The sequence below is a fragment of the Cryptomeria japonica genome, chromosome 1 (genome assembly GCF_030272615.1).
Source record: "Cryptomeria japonica chromosome 1, Sugi_1.0, whole genome shotgun sequence".
NCBI classification, from domain to species: Eukaryota; Viridiplantae; Streptophyta; class Pinopsida; order Cupressales; family Cupressaceae; genus Cryptomeria; species Cryptomeria japonica.
The window spans coordinates 599,443,959-599,461,528 of NC_081405.1; the positions used below are offsets into that span (position 1 = coordinate 599,443,959).

A 17,570-nucleotide genomic window follows, 5' to 3' on the forward strand; every position below is an offset into this window, starting at 1 on the left:
TAGCCTATCAAGGAATGGCAAAGGTAAAAATAGCTAAGTTGCAAATGTTAAGAAGGGATTTTGAGACCATCTACATGAAAGAATCATATACAATAGACTCATTTTTCACTTAAATCATTAGATTGGCAAACCAAATTTGATCTCATTGTGAAAACCTTGAAGAAAGAAGAGTGGTTGAAAATATTTTGAGAAGTTTGCCTACAAGATTTGAATCTATTATGGTGGCCATAGAAGAGACAAAGAATATCATACAATTTTTAATGGATGAGCTTCATGCTGCACTCATTTCTCATGAGCATAGATTGAGAAGGTCAACAAATCCAAATTTGGAGCATGCATTCAAGACACAAGTCCTAATCAGCAATGGTAGAGGCAGGGGAAGAACAAATTTCAAAGGTAGAGAAAGAAATTCATATAGAGGTGGAAGAGGCAGCCCATCAAAATCAAGTGGAAGAGGTAGCAGCCCATCAAGCTCAAGTGGAAGAGGCAAATATCAAACATCTACTCAAAATCAGCCCCAAAGCGAAAGGTATGACAAATCCTCAGCCCAATGTTATTATTGCAAGAAATTTGGGCATTATAGAAATGAATATAGAAAGAAGCAATATGATTCTAGACAGCAAAATTCAAATTTCATCAAAGAAAACCAAACTCAGGATAGCATGTCCATAGCTTGCAATATTGCAAAAGAAAGTGAGAAAGATATATGGTTTCTAGACTCGGGCTATAGCAATCATATCATTGGAAATTTGGAAATGTTTTCTAGTTTGGATGAGAATGTAAAATTAGATGTAACATTGGGGAATGACAACAAAGTTTCAGTTATGGGTAAAGGAAGTGTCAACATTCTAACCCAAATGAGGGAGAAAAAGTATATTTCAGATGTGTATTTTGTTCCTGGGCTGAAACATAACTTAATGAGTATAGGGCAACTCATTTAAAAGGGCTATATTACAAAAACAAAGAATGCACAATTTTAGACAAATTTCCAAGCAATCAGCTCATAGCAAAATTCCAAATGACAAGCAATAGAATGTTTCCCTTAAGGATAAAACCGAAGTTTAAGGTGGAGTTTTCTCAAAAACATAACACAATGAATCCACAAGTGCATGGAGAAAAAGTTGCAGTAGTCCCCCAAGTAGTTTATCAAGCTGAAATTAAAGATGAAGATTGGTTATGGCATCTCAACTTTGGAAGCTTAAACTTAATGCATAAGAAGAAAATGGTGAAGGGGTTGCCACTAATAGAAAAACCGGATAGAATATGTGAAGGATGCATTTTGGGTAAACAAAATAAAGAATCATTTCTAACTGAAAAGTCAATTCGTGCAAACAAGCCATTGGAAATTATTCATTTTGATTTGTGTGGACCAATGCAAACACCTTCCATTGGTGGGAGCTACTACTTCTTGACATTCATTGATGACTTCACAAGAAAAATATGGGTCTACTTTCTAAAACATGAGTATGGGGTGTTTGATTATTTCCGTCAATTCAAAGCTCTTTTTGAAAAACAAAGTGGGCACTACATGAAAGCATTGAGAACAAATAGAGGTGGTGAATACATTTCAAATGACTTCATAAGATTTTGTAAAGACCATGGAATCCACAAACAATTTAGTACAAGGTATACCCAACAACAAAATGGTGTAGCTAAAAGGAAAAGTAGAACAATAATGGAAATGGCAAGAAGCATGTTGAAGGTAAAACATTTCTCAAATGAGTATTGGGTTGAAGATATACCATGTGCAACATATATAATTAATAGATCTCCTACTAAACATATTATCAATATGATTCTAGAAGAAGCATGGAGTGGAAGAAAACATAACGTTTCTCATATGAGAGTATTTGGATGTGCCGCATATGCACATGTGTTGGATGAGTTGAGAATAAAGTTGGACAATAGAGGAGAAAAATGTATATTTGTGGGATATAGTGATGAGTCAAAGGAATACAAGTTATATAATCCAATCAGAAAAAGGTTTATAATTAGCAGAGATGTGCAGTTCATAGAAGATGAAGCATATGATGGAACTTTGGATAAAACAATTAGTATTGCAGCCAACGTACCACAAGAAGAAAATGAAGATTTTATATCAGCAAGTACTCCTTCAAATCTGACTCCTCCTATAGTTATTCAAGGTCAACAAAGTGGACAACAAATGACACCATCAAGTGTAAGGACAACCCCACACACTCAAGCAAATAATCCATCAAATGTACAATTAACACCATCTTCAATTCATAGTCTTGGTGTTGGACCACCAAGCCCACATTCAACAAATTCAAGTGACATGTCCAATCCTACATTAGCAAGCTTGAGGAGACAAAAAATTAGAAGTTTAAGGGAGATTTGTGAACAAAATGAAGGTGAAAATAATGCAGGTTTGACTTCTCTTTTTGCTTTACACTCACATGTAGATGGTCCAATTCATTTTTAAGATCCTATTAAGGAAGAAAAATGGCTAGATGCAATGGATGAAGAAATTGATACAATTGAAAAGAATGAAACATGGGAGTTAGTTAGTCTTCCACAAGGAAAAGAGGTGATAGGAGTGAAGTGGGTTAACAAAAAAAAATTGAATGCAAATGGTGATGTACAAAAACACAAGGCAAGACTTGTAGCAAAAGGTTATTCACAACATCCCGAGATAGACTACAATGAGACATTTGCACTAGTAGCCCGCCTAGACAATGTGAGAACAATACTAGCCATAGAAACTCAAAACAAGTGGGTAGTATATCAAATGGATGTGAAATTATCTTTATTGAATGGATTATTAGAAGAAGAGGTCTATGTGGAGCAGCCACCTGGATATGAGATTTTGGGTCATGAAAACAAGGTTTACAAGCTGAAGAAGACACTTTATGGACTCAAGCAAGCCCCAAAAGCATGGTAAAGTAGAATTGATTGTTATATTTTACAAAATGGATTCAATAGGTGCAACACTAAGCCTAAATTGTATACCAAGATGGATGAGCAAGGTGAGATTATAATTGTCAGTTTATATATTGATGACTTGATATTCATCGATAATCTATCAATTGACATGTTCAAATCAGCAATGAAAAAGGAATTTGAGATGACTGATTTTGGTTTAATGAAATACTTTCTTGGCATTGAAGTGAATCAAAATGAAAAAGGTAAATTCATTTCATAGTCAAAGTATGCAAATGATATCTTGAAGAGGTTTAACATGATAAATTGCAAATCAGCACCAACACCAGTAGTGATAGGTTTGAAGTTGAGCAAAGATGACAAAGGAGCTAATGTAAATCCAACTTTGTATAAGAAACTTGTTGGTAGTATCATGTATCTAACAGCCAGAAGGCCGGATATAATGTTTGGAGTTAGTCTCATTTCAAGGTTCATGGAGTCTCCAAAAGTTACACATTGGAATGTTGGAAAAATAATTTTGAAATATGTTAGTGGAACAAAGAATTATGGAATGTTTTACTCAAGGTCAAATGATTTCAATCTGATAGTATACACAGATAGTGATTGTGTTGGTAGTATAGATGATAGGAAGAGAACTTCAGGCTATGCTTTTCATTCTGGATCAGGTGTAGTATCATGGGTTACAATGAAACAACCTATAGTCACTCTTTCATCAGCTGAAGTGGAGTATGTAGTAGCTACAAGGGCAGAATGTCAAGCGGTATGGATGAGAAGAATGTTGAAATAATTGAGGTATGAAAAAGAAAGTGCAACAAAGATATATTGTGATAACAATTCATCCATAGAATTGTCAAAAAATCCAATATTTCACAAAAGGAGAAAGCATATAGACACAAGGTATCACTTTGTCAGGGAGTTGATCAACAATGGAGAAATAATTTTGGAACATTGTAGGTCAGAAGACCAATTTTCTAATATCTTCACCAAACCACTTGGAAAAGAAATTTTTGTGCATCAATGAAAGAACTTGGGCACTGTAGATGGCAGTTGCAATTAAGAGGGAGTGTTGAAATTAATCCCCAACAACCAACCTACTCCTCCATAGAATGAATGTTGTCCATCCAATCTACTCAACCTTACTGTGCCTGTGCCTTCTTCCTTACTCCAAACAGGATAGATTTTGATTAAAAGTATTAATTGTAATTTATTCCCAATTTGCATATAGCGAACAAGTAAGTTAGGAGTTAAATTAAATTATATATATATATATATATATATTTTCCCTCTTTGCTGGAAGCATGTAGAAGTATCTAGAAACTTATAACAACAAAAAAATTAAAAGAAAGGAGGTAGGGCAGTTTTTGAACAGGATGTCATAAAGAAAAGGAGAGCTATGTAGTTGTAACAACAAAAAATGCATTTTAAGAATAGGGGACACTATTCAGTACAGGGGTTATGTAACTGCAGTATTGCTTCAATACAAGAGAAGTGTAGCAGACCCAAATTTATGAACCATATATTAATTTCTGTATGCGTTTTGAAAATATAAATATACATACCACTTTCTATTTATTTATGTGCTTTAATGTTGTGTTTATCTATTCTTCATTTCCTCTACCTCATTCCATCAGCGTTAGAGTTTAGATTGGAGTAAGAGAAAATAATTACTTGGTACAAAGTTTCTAAATTATATTGTCATCCATAATACATTTTGTGCTTTTCTCAAATTCATCATTGGTAAATAGGAAATAAGAAAAATCACGAATCCCTTAACTATCTAAGCAATCAAAACATAAACCAATGAAATAATATGATTAAGAAATAGGAATGTAAAATATGTTAATCAAAACTCCCTTTTCATGATCGCATATGACTTCCATTTTCATTCTCCTGTTTGTGGTATGGTGGCTCTCTGATATTGTGTTGGCAACCTACAAATGACACAAAGATTGAAATTCGTGATTATTGAAAATGGAGATTAAATGGATAAATTATTTAATTAATTAGTTGATTGAATTAATTAATTTAGCATGTGCTTGCACTTTGATTTTGATTTTCAATTTAATCTTTGCATGACATTTAATTCAAATAATTGAATTTATTTTAAATTCAATTTAGTATTTGAATATATTTAGAACTTGACTTTGATTTTCAATTTAATTTTTGAAATCATGCACCTGTATTTGAAATTGATGAAATTAGAATTAGAATTTGAATTAGAAGAAATAATGAAATTAGATGAAATTAGACTTTGCGGATTTGGAAATGGAATTAGAAGAATTAATTAGTTAAATAAATAATTTAAAGATACTATTTAATTATTTAGAAATGGACTTTAATTAAATAATAAAGATTATTTAAGTTAAAGGATTAAATTACAATTAATTAAATAATTAATATTTAATTAATATTTAGAAAAGGGTTAATGATTTAGTTGATTAGAGATAGAAATTGAAATTGAAATTATTTAACTAAAAAAGATTATTTAAATTGGGGAATTAATCAGAATTGATTAAATAATAAATATTTAATTAACATTAGAGAATGGTTAAAGTAATTAAATGATGGTAGATAAAAAATGGTAATGAATAAATTATTAAGATGATGAGGAAATATGAAATTAGAAGAATATGATTAATTAACTTAATTAAATAATTAAATAATTATTTAATCAATTAGATGAATAATTAGTACATGATCAATAAGACATTTTTAGGTGTCTAAACATTATATTAGCAAATTTGCACACTACCTAGCTCACATTGTTATTTTCACTTCAATGGATGATGATTTATGTGCAGAATCATTAATGGAAACTTGTTTTAAGGGTATCAAATAGGTAAAACATGCATAACTTATTTATCAATTGCTTGGGGCGATATATCTGTATAGGATCAATTAATATTATATGATAGATATGTGGATGTTAAGTCTCTCAATATTTTTGGATGAAAAGCATATAGAGCTAGCACGAAGCCTTTAGGAAATGTTGTTGTCTTGAGTACTTATACAATTTTAAATCTATGTGCAAATAGAAACTACAAGAATAAATCACCTAACTATCTCAAATTTCGTATTGACAGCCACAATTTCTTTCAATGGTAATTTATAATTGAGGATATTTCTTCAAGGGTATCTGAAAGGGTTTGAGAGAGGATGAGAAATAATTATTAAGGAAATTCATTGCTATAGGTTAAATTGCATTATATGATGACTATCTAGTCTAAATTATATTCTAAAGGTTTTGAGCCTAGACTTATTGAACATTGGAGTCTTGATTCTGTTATTAATCTGAAATTTACTGAAGGTTTTAATTTCATGAGGCATTTGTTGAACCTTTTGTCCTTGATATTTATTTGTAACAATTCCTAATCCAAACACAACAAGTGTTGGAAGTGAAGTCCAACTGACTCCTTCCCTTTATAGCCAAAATCGCTTAGCTCTTCAACTTCTATTTATAAGCTCTTCAAGAGATGGTTGCATATCATTTTGTTGTGTGAATTGTGGGGCTTCTTGTAGCTGTGTTTGTACAAACCAGACTTGGCTATTAATATATTGGTTCCTCTACTTAAAGTGTGGACGTAGGCAATTGCCAAACCATGATAAATTTGTGTGTCCCATTTGTCTATGCTGTGAATTCATAATTCTATTTTTTTCTGCTCTTCTAAATTCATTTATAAATCCTAACAATTGGTATCAGAGAAAGGTTAGATCATTGTTAAGATTTCGATGGTTTGAATTCCAAAATCATGGAAGAAATGAAGATAGAGAAGTTCTCTGGTCAGAGCTTCGGTTTATGGAAGGTGCAGATGGAGTTTTTGTTCATAAAGAAAGACCTTTCACTTGCACTTGAAGGGAAAGAAAAGAAGCCAACTGCGATGGTTGATGAACAATGGGAAAAATTAGACAAGAAGGCGAGAGCAACAATTTATCTCTCGCTGTCCAACAATGTTCTATTAAATGTCATGGGTGAAGCAACAACAAAAGATGTATGGGATAAACTCACAACCATGTATGAAATAGTGTCAGCGACCAATAAAGAGTTTATCATGAAGCGGTTGTACAAGCTTAAGATGAAGGAAGGTTGTTCTATGGCAAGTCACATCAATGAATTTAATACATTGATTAGTCAAGAAACTTCTGTGGGGATGAAACAAGATGATGAGAGAAAGGTCATTATTTTATTGTGCTCTTTGCCAAGCAACTGGGATGGTGTTGTAACAATAGTTAGCACATCAATATACGATAAAAATAAGTTAGTTTTTAATGATGCAGCAGCTAATCTTCTTAGCCAAGATTTGAGAAGAAAGAATGATGAAACTTCATCCGGTGAAGCCTTAATGGTGGTCAGCACTGAAAATAGAGGTAGAACCCATAATAGAGGAAGAAATAATTATCATAGACATTTGAAATCAGCAAGGAGATTGAAGTCTAGAAACAAAAATGGTGATTGTTGGTTTTGTGGCAAATCTGGTAATGTAAAGAAGGATTGTAGAAAATTCAAAAGGGCACAAGAGAGGGTGCGGGACATCAAATAAAATAAAATTTATGATAAAGATGATAGTGTACTAATCCTTTCAACAATCGACACTACTCCAGATTCATGGGTACTTGATTTTGGTGCCTCCCATCATGCTACCTCATGTCTTGAAGCGTTCATTAACTACCATGAAGGTCACTTTGGAAATATTTTCTTAGGAGATAACAAAGCTTGTGAAATTACAGGAAAAGGGGATGTGTTGCTGCAATTAGAAGGTGGTAAAACATGGCTTCTCAAAGATGTTCGACATGTCCCAAAATTGAAGTGGAATTTGATATCTGTTGGACAACTCTTTGATCAAGGTCTTAATGTAAATTTTCTTCCAGATACATGGAAGGTAACTCATGGTACCATGCTAATTGCAAATGGAAATAAAGTGGGTAGTCTATACATATTTAAGACTCATGGTGACGTGGGAGCTGCAATGGTTATTAAGGACAACAAAGCAGATCTTTTGCATCAAAGACTTGGGCATATTTGCAAGAAAGGACTCCATGTTATGCACATAAGAAATCAGCTTCCGGGCCTCATACTTGTTGACTTATCCTTTTGTGAACATTGCCTTTATGGAAAACAAAAGAGAGTCAGTTTATTGAAAGGTGGGCATGACACAAAGACAACACCGCTAGAGTTTGTAAACTCAAATGTTTTTGGGCCTACCGACATAACCTCCATTGGAGGAGCTAACTATTTTTTCACCTTTCTTAATGTTTGTACAAGAAAAGTATGGATTTATATGCTTTCTAAGAAATCTGAAGTTTTTTCAAAATTTAAAATTTTCAATGCTTTAGTTGAAAATCAGATTGGGCATAAGATTAAGTGTTTACAAACAGATAATGGTTGAGAATTTTGTTCACATGAATTTGATGATTTTTATGTTGATAATGGGATTAGAAGAATTAAGGTTGTTCCTTTCACTCTTCAAGAAGATGGTGTAGCCAAGAGGATGAATAGGACAATTTTTGAAAAGGCATGATGTATGTTATCAAATGCAGGTTTATGCAAGGAATTTTGGGTAGAAGCTTGTAACACGATGGTATATTTGATCAATCAAAGTCCCTCATATGAATTAGACTTCGGTATTCCAGAAGGGGAATGGCAAGGGAAAAGGATTTCATACTCGCATCTTCATGTGTTTGGATGTGAAGCCTTCTTGCATATACCCAAGGAGAAACATACCAAATTGGATCCCAAGTCGCATAAATGTATTTTCGTGGGGTATGGTGAAGAGAAATTTGGTTTCAAATTGTAGGATCCAGTTCACAGAAAAATAGTTTGCAGCACGGATGTAATTTTTCATGAGACTTCATTCCTTGCACTAAAAGATTCCAATAAATCAGAGAAAGAGTATGTCCCTATGTCTCTGTTTCAAAATTTTGTTGCCAGTGCTCTTCCTCTAGTCTCTAATCAAGTGGGAGCCCCTATGTCCTCTACCATGGTTGAATACGGCACACAATGGAATAGGGGGATCAGATAACACATCACAGCCTTCAAAGGCTTGTAGGAAGATAGTTGAAAGTATTTTCAAGTAGCTTGAATCATGACCTACATCACAGTCAACCTTGGTTGGATGACATAGTCCACACACCTCATGGTGGTTTGCATCCTTGTCCCCATAGCATGTTGCGAAGTCTCCACACTATGCAACACACTCACCTCCGCCTACACAATTGTATTCCTCACATTGTGACATCCTCCGTGGGCTCCCTGCAGGTGTCTCTCCTTCTACGGTAACACAGACATGGAGTCATCCTCCCATGTTGATCGTGGAGGATGATTCCACAAATCCCCACTCTCTGCACCCTCGTGAAACTCCTACCATGGAAAAAGTATTTGTGGGTTCATTCTCTCGCGACTTGCCTACACCCAACATAGATAAGAATCCACAAGCTATTGATTGCCTTGTAGACAGGGAAATTAATAGGCATATTAACAGTGGGAATCACTCATTAAATAGGAGTGATATCAATTTGTAGAGACCACATAAATGAAATGTTTCCACTACTCCACTAGAGAGTCAATTGAGAAAATCTACCAGACAGAGGTGAGCTCTTGCAAAGTTCTTTGACTATGACTTATTATTTTGTGAAGAAGCAGAGCCTACTTTGCTAATTTATGACCAAACTGAGCCTACAACATATAAAGAAGCTTGTAAAATTGTAGATTGTGATAACTGGCATGTTGCAATGTGTGAAGAAATGGACACACTATTGCAAAATCAAAGATGGGATTTGGTGTCACTTCCGCCTGACAGAAAGGCATTACGAAATAAGTGGGTGTATAAATTAAAAGATGAAGCTAGTGGTTGAAACATATTTCGAGCAAGATTAGTTGTCAAGGGATATGCTCAGCAACAAGACCTTGATTTCAAAGAAATTTTCTCGCCAGTAGTCAAAATGACTACCATTTGAGTAGTATTAGGCTTGATTGCAGCCTGGGATCTTGAGCTTGAACAGTTGGATGTGAAGACGAAATTTCTCCATGGCAACCTTGATGAGGAACTGTCTATGCATCAGCATGAAGGATTTATTTAAAAGGGTTAGGAACATCTCTATTGCAGATTGAAACACAGTTTGTATGTGCTTAAGAAAGCCCCCCACCAATGGTATCTTAAGTTTGACAAATTTATGATTGATCACAAGTTTACTTGTTGTGAGTCTAATCCTTGTATCTATTTTAAAAAGCTTCTGAATGGTGAATTTGTCATACTTCTTTATGTGGATGATATGCTAGTGGTTAACACAAGCATGAAGATTGTGAATGCGCTTAAAACTCACTTAGAAACTGAATTGTCCATGAAAGATTTAGGGGAAGCAAAGAAAATTTCGGGGATGACTATTTTTTGAGATAGGAAAAAGAGAGAACTCAACCTATCTCAGGAAGACTACATTAAAAAACTATTGGACAGATTTGGTATGACAAATGCTAAGTCTATTTCAACACCCTTAGCCTCTCATTTTCAGTTGTCTTCTCAATTGTGTCCAAAAACACAAGAATATAAGGAGTTTATGGACAAAATTCCATACAAATTTGTAGCTGGCAGTCTTATGTACGCTATGGTGTCTACTCATCTAGACATTTCTCATGTCATGGGAGTGGTGAGAAGTTTTATGGCTAATCCAGGCAAAACACATTGGGAGGCGGTCAAGTATATTTTGCCGTATGTCAAGGGTACTTTTGATTTTTGCTTATGATTTGGGAAGGGCAAGGCAATTTTGCAAGGGTTTATTGATTTTGATTTTGCATGAGATTTAGACAAAAGAAAGTCTACTTCAAGTTATGCTTTCACATTTTCTAGGGCAACGATTAGTTGGGCTTCAAAATTACAACATATAGTTGCTCAATTGACTATGAAGGCTGAATACATAGCTCTTTTTGAGGGAGAAAAGGAGATGGTATGGTTGCAACTCTTGTTCAGCGAGTTGGGTTTGAAGCAATCAGATTTTGCTTTGTTTTGTGATAATAGCAGTTCCATATTTATGACTAAACATCAAACATCTCAGCCTTGATCAAAACATGTTGATGTTCGCAGTCATTATGTTTGACATATGGTCGAAGAGGGCAAGTTTCATGTAGATAAAATTAATACCGACAAGAATCCAGTTGATGTGCTCACTAAAGTTGTTAAGTGGGAGAAGTTCGATTTCTGTTGAGCTTCTCTCGGCCTTTCCAATAACTGATAGCAGGACTGAGTGGGGGAATCTACTTGTTGTAGCAGTTCGTTGGCCTTCAATGGGAGATTGCTGGAAGTGAAGTCCAATGGACTCCTTCCCTTTACCACCAAAATCTCTTGGCTCTTCAACTTCTATTTGTAATCTCTTTAAGAGCTAGTTGCATATCATTTTGTTGTGTGAATTATGGAGCGTCTTGCAGTTGTGTGTGTACAAACCAAACTTGGTTATTAATATATTGATTCCCCTACTTTAAGTGTGGACGTAGGCAATTGCCGAACCATGATAAATTTGTGTGTCTCATTTGTCTATGTTGTGAATTCATAATTATGTTTGTTTTCTTCTCTTCTAATTTTGTTTCTAAATACTAACAATAAGAAGCGTTCTTTCCACAAGAATTTATTTAATTTCAGCATTCTATTAAATAGTCCAACTTGTCTATGCTTCCAACATTTGAATACATCTATAATATGCTTTCTTGGATGTCCAAACTCTATTCGAAAACTCCTATTCTAAGTGTAGGAAGGAATATGTGAAAGAAAAATGTTATGAAAGTTTGATTTGAAACGACCAATCTCACTATTTTTGAAGCATAATTCAACAAATCCATTTTTGTAGTAGACCTCATGATCATCTTTAGTTTAATAACCTATGTTTTGAGATTGTACATGTAGAGTTGCTGAAAGAGAAGCAATTACAATATCTGATATGCATTTATCTTCTATTCTAATTGATGTTCACATCGATTTTAATATTCTTTGAGAAAAAATAATGGATATTTGTAGCATGTGGGCTTCCATTAGCAACTTGTGAATCCTTACATTCATACAAAAAAATGATATTAATAAATTATAATCATTCAAGGTGAGCTTAGAAAATATCTAAAAGAGGTTTGAAATTAGTATCTTATTACACGAAAATGTTATGAATAAAAAACATTAGGATGAGGAAATAATAAGATTATTACATAAGGTTAATGGGTATATTCATGAGTAGATACACATGACCTTAATTTTATGTATTTTTTCAACTACATTGCAAAGTAGTTACAAAAGAAAATATTTAATATCTATGCCTATATGTGTTTTCCTTAGGAGGTAGTATTTAAATAAAGATCGCATCTAATCTAGAAACCTTCGGAATAACCTTTAAGTTAGATTACATTATTTATTACCACCTTCCCATATTTACAATGTTAACTAAGCTTTTTAATCAAACATTTCTATAATCATTCGGTGACACTATTTTATTCTTTAGTAATGAAAATATTATGATACTTGATAAAGTAAGTGAGAAGTTAATAACTTGTTATTAAATGTAGTTTCAATTATTGTTATCCAAAGTATTGCATGTCATAGTGAGTGATTGATTGATTGACCTCATCTCATACTTGGTATGTTCTTTGAACTAATGACTTTCCATAAGTAGATATCCCATTAAGAGTTTTATAAAATAGCTAAACATTCCATTTACATTAGTTCATATTATTATCACCTCTTATAATGGAAAATGTACATTAACACATTGATGATAACATGTAATTTGCATTAGTATACTATTCCTATAGACCAAAGAGATTATTGAATAATAATTTAATAGGCCAACCCATTGTATCTTAAGAGTAATCATCTATTGTTAAACTAAGTTATATCCACAGGGTGAAAAGTATGCATCTTATGTTTGAAATAATATCTTCCTCTACTATTAATAGATATAACATGAATTTTAGGAATTAAAGACAAGTGTAGTTATAATTATAATTATGGTCATTTTCTTTTATTTATTATAAGTAAAATTTATTTTTGGTATATCAATAAGTTTTTGGTTAAGTGAAAAATAGGTTTTGAAGGGACCCAAAACCTTTTACAAATCAAACATGCTGTAGAAATTGACTGCTCAACAAAGATGAGAGAGCCACAACCAAAAAACAAGGTCTGCCCCTAAAGACAACAGGCAACCCATCCAAAGATAGGGCCATAAAAACTAGTCCAAACAACCCACTACAAGGGCCCTCAAGATTTACAGCTAGCCTTGTGGGAACGAAGAGTCATATCAAAAGAAGGCTTGGACATCTTTGAGTGCTTACCCTTAGCAATAATACAGCCCTCTTTAATATTAGTTGTCGTAGCAGACCAATCCAAAGAGCACAACATCGATCTATCTAGTTTGAGAGAAGGAGAAGTAGTAGAGAGAGTAGCAATCGTCACGGAAACAAGATCACAATCAATAGATAAGACAAAAGAGGTAACAACACACGATGAAGCAGTCATCGGGGTAAGAGACAACAAACCATTTTCAACAGAAGAGACAACAACATCCTATTGTTATATCAATAATTTATTGTCAAGACTATCATTCATAAATATTCGTTGATAATTAATATTATCGTTAATAAGTTATTTTCAAGACTATCATTGATAATAAGTTATTTATTGTCAAGATTATTTTTTATACACCAATAAGTAATAAATATTCATTGATAACTAAGATCATCATTTAACTACCATTATGAATAATATCCAACTATGAATTAACTACCAAGCTGAAAGACAGACCTAGTCATTAAGTCACTATCCCACCTCTTCTTTCCTTTCACCTAGATAGCAAGTTACTAATTATAATATTCTCAACTAGTGGTGTTTGGAAGCTATTATTTTTTAATCATATGGAAAATTGTAACTAATCACTTAATTAGTAACATTTCGAAGAGATTAAGAAGTAGTATGTGTTGACATCATCTCAAGGTTACTTAATTAGTTCATAACTATTACTTGTTCTCCTTGTTGTTAGTATTACATTATTAGTATTAATTAATAATTTTTCATTAGAGGAAAATAGGTTTCGAAGGGACTAGAAACCCTTTACAACAAAACCATCCAATCATAAAAAACATATGCTAACCAATGAATGGACATAAGAAAAAATAGACCACCAAAAATAGGGGATCGAAAACTTGAAGACCCTACAAAAATTTCATTAAATTTTCATTCTTTTGAATTAAATCTTGATTAATACTATGCACATGATGGAAAATACTACCAATAGGAGCATTCTTGGTTCTTGGAAAAATACTATGAAGCCTAGTATGAGGACTAGATGAAGAACTAGAAATAATGTAGGAGCATCCCTGGTTCTTGGCAATCTTGCATCAACCAAAAATATTTCCTTTCTGTTTTTCTTTTTATTTTGTAGTTTCAACATTTTCTGGCATTGGCTCACCGGATCTTGAGGAGTTGGATTTTGCTTGAGGACTTGATCATCTACCTTATTCCCATACGGTGGAGTGTTTGTGTCATTTATCTGGCAAGTTATTGCTACTGGTCTTTGAGACAGTTTTTTTGTATTGGTTGCTTGGACCTGTTTGCATTAGTGATCTACTACATCCCTTTTATAGAATGTGGAGCCTTGAGTGTTGATTCTAATGTTCCTTGGTGTTTGGTTGACCTTCCCTTTGATCTACACTTCATCCTTTGGATGTTTTGGAGGAATTTCTTTGGTGGAGGCCGAGCTTGTTGTTTTACGCAATAGGTCTTGTTCTTCAGCATTTGATCCTTTTTTGGGTCAACCAGATCCCTTGGATCTTATAAATCATTGTAATTAAGCATTAGAATGAGATCGAAGGTGGTATAAAAAACATAGAAACTAGATCTTAAGATTTGAGGTCCCGGTTGTGACCTGTTCTATAATTGGGCATATTTTAGTAGGCCAGTGAGCTAGTTTCTGTAACCTGGATGTTACCAGTTGATTGTAATCAGTATTCATGATTTAATTTATTTTGTTCTACATTTCCTCCATCATATCCTTATATTTTGGACGTTGTGTTTACTCTTGTTTACCAGTGCGGATTGATCCCTTTGAGGTCCCTCCTAATTGGTGACTACACCAAGTGGTATCTGAGCAAACTTTGATTTTGGAGATTGTGTTGTCTTGATAATTTTGTTGTAGGGTGGTGGATTATGGATCCAACCTACAGCTGTAGAGGACTAGAGTGAAGTTGGCACGAAGAGGAAATAGGAATGGCGGAGCACGTGGGAATGAAGACCCTATTGTGATAGAAATATTGCAAGGAATTGTAGCCCAGTTCAAAGCTATTGAGACAACATAGAGAGGAGGCCAACATATTAAATATGTGAGTGAAGATGAAGGAGAAGAAGCCTCGATAGAACAACTAAAACCACCAGCGATTGATTCAAATGAAGAGATCTTTTTTAGGGTTTTGAGTAGGGAGAATACTAAACCACATTTTACCCCATGGGAATATGATGAAAATTTGGATTCAGATGAATTTATGGATTGGATCTCAGAGATGGAAAAATATTTTGATTTTGAGAATACTGTAGAGGAAAGGAAGGTGAAATATGCCTGTACCGATTAAAAGGACACGCATCTCTTTGGTGGGAGCATTTGCAAGTTGATAGATAGAGAAGAGGTAAAGAGAATTTATGCCAGGTTGAAATCAAAATTTATGGTTGCTAAGTTGAAATCAAAATTTATGCGAGCTGATTATCAAGTGAATTTATTCTGAAAGTTACAGAATCTTAAGAAAAAGGAATCTAGTGCAAAGGAGTATACCGAAGCATTCTACAAGTTGACTATCAAATCTAGACATGTTGATGATGAGGTTGAACAAGTTGCAAGATATTTAAATAGAAGAAGATTACCATTATGCATAGTGTGGAAGAAGCTTACTAGTATACCATGAAAGAAGAAGAGAAGCTGAACAAAAGACATGAGTAGAGACAGAGAGCTAGAGGTGGAAGGTTTTCCGAAGGAAGATTTCAAGAAGGAAGAGGATATACCAAAGGTAAAGGAACTTGTACAGATCATAACAAGGACAAGGAAGTAAGAAAAGATGGTGGTTCATACCGGAAGGATGATAGAAATTTCTAGCAGAGAAGAGAACCAGATGGTTACCGAAATGAAAATTTTGGGAAAGATGATAGAAGACAAGATAAGAGAGTGTTCAAAGTAACTTTCTTTAAGTGTGGAGGAGAACGACATCGTGCTTTCGAATGTAAGAAGACATAGAACACTAGGAGAACAATAGTGATGGAAGAAATCCCCACCAGATCAACTAATAAATCAAAAGATGGAGAATGTTTGATTATGAGGAGAGCTTTGTGTCATACTGGAGGAGATAAAGATCCCTTACAGAGGAAAAATTTGTTCAAGACTAGATTTAAGGTATCCAGTAAGTGTTGTAAAGTTGTTATTGATAGTAGTAGTTTAGATAACCTTGTTTCAGGAGAGATGGAGAATAAGTTGAATTTGGAAATATTGGAACATGCTAAGTCTTATCTGATAGCATGGATTCAGGATGAACATAACTTGTTGGTAAGTGAGCAATGTTTGGTGAAATTGAAAATTCAGAATTATCATGATTAAGCCTTGTGTGATATTATGCCTATGGATATTTGTCACCTTTTGTTAGGTAGACCTTGGCAGTTTGATAGATAGGCAATACATGATGGGAGAAAGAATATATACACTATTATGGCCAATGGGATGAAGAAAACCTTGTTTTGCTTGCAGGAGCCTTTGAAGAGTGAAGTTTGTATGAATGCTAGAATCTATTTAGTGGATGGAAGGAAATTCCTAGATGGGATGAGACATGAGAATGTGTGTTTTACCTTAGTTCCCAAGAAGACTGATAATCTAGAGCATAAAGAATAACAATGAGAAGAGATAAAAGAGTTGCTAAGAAAGTATAAAGACATCATATCATATAATGTGTCTGATGGATTACCACTTGTGAGAAGTATCTATCATTGCATGGACCTAATTTCGAGAGCTAGTTTACCTAACAAAGCTACACACTTGATGACACTAGAAGAGAATAAAGAGTTGAATAGACAAGTGCAGAAGGTGTTGAAGAAATGTTTGATAAAATAAATTCTGATTCCTTCTGTAGTACCAACAATATTAACACCTAAGAAGAATGGAGAATAGGGGATGCGTATCGATTCCAGAGTAATAAATTAGATCATAGTGAAATACCGATTTCTGTTGCCTAGGATGGATGACATAATGGACTATTTGAGTGGACCCCAATACATTACAAAGATAGATTGGAAGAGTGGATATCATCAGATCAGGATCAGAGAAGGAGATGAGTGGACAATAACATTCAAGACAAATGAAGGACTATATGAATGGTTGGTGATGCTTATTGGATTGACTAATGCACCAAGTGCTTTCATGAGGCTGATGAATGAGGTATTGAAGAAATTATTGGGTAAGTTTGTTATTGTATATTTGGATGACATTCTGGTTTTTAATAAGACAAACGAGCAACATTTGTTGCATTTAAGACAAGTTTTACAGAGGTTGAGAGAAGAAAAGTTGTTGATAAATCTTAAGAAGTGTACTTTCATGAAGGAAGAGTTAGTATATTTTGGATTTGTGATATCTAAGGATGGTTTGAAGATGGACCCTGAGAAAGTAAAAGGAATTGTTGA

General features: G+C 33.9%; 2 protein-coding genes across 2 annotated transcripts; both read left to right on the plus strand.

Moving 5' to 3' along the window:
- The first annotated feature begins 260 nt into the window (after positions 1–260).
- Positions 261–941, plus strand: LOC131048110 (uncharacterized). The gene has a single exon (XM_057981966.2). The coding sequence runs from the start codon at positions 261–263 to the stop codon at positions 939–941; it is 681 nt and encodes a 226-aa protein (XP_057837949.2).
- Positions 942–3,199: 2,258 nt separating this feature from the next.
- LOC131048112 (secreted RxLR effector protein 161-like) lies at positions 3,200–3,688 on the plus strand. The gene has a single exon (XM_057981967.2). The coding sequence runs from the start codon at positions 3,200–3,202 to the stop codon at positions 3,686–3,688; it is 489 nt and encodes a 162-aa protein (XP_057837950.2).
- The last annotated feature ends 13,882 nt before the right edge of the window (positions 3,689–17,570 follow it).

Bases quoted from the DNA above. Each gene is read 5' to 3' on its own strand.
- LOC131048110 (XM_057981966.2), top strand. From the start codon at position 261: ATGGATGAGCTTCATGCTGCACTCATTTCTCATGAGCATAGATTGAGA.
- LOC131048112 (XM_057981967.2), top strand. From the start codon at position 3,200: ATGATAAATTGCAAATCAGCACCAACACCAGTAGTGATAGGTTTGAAG.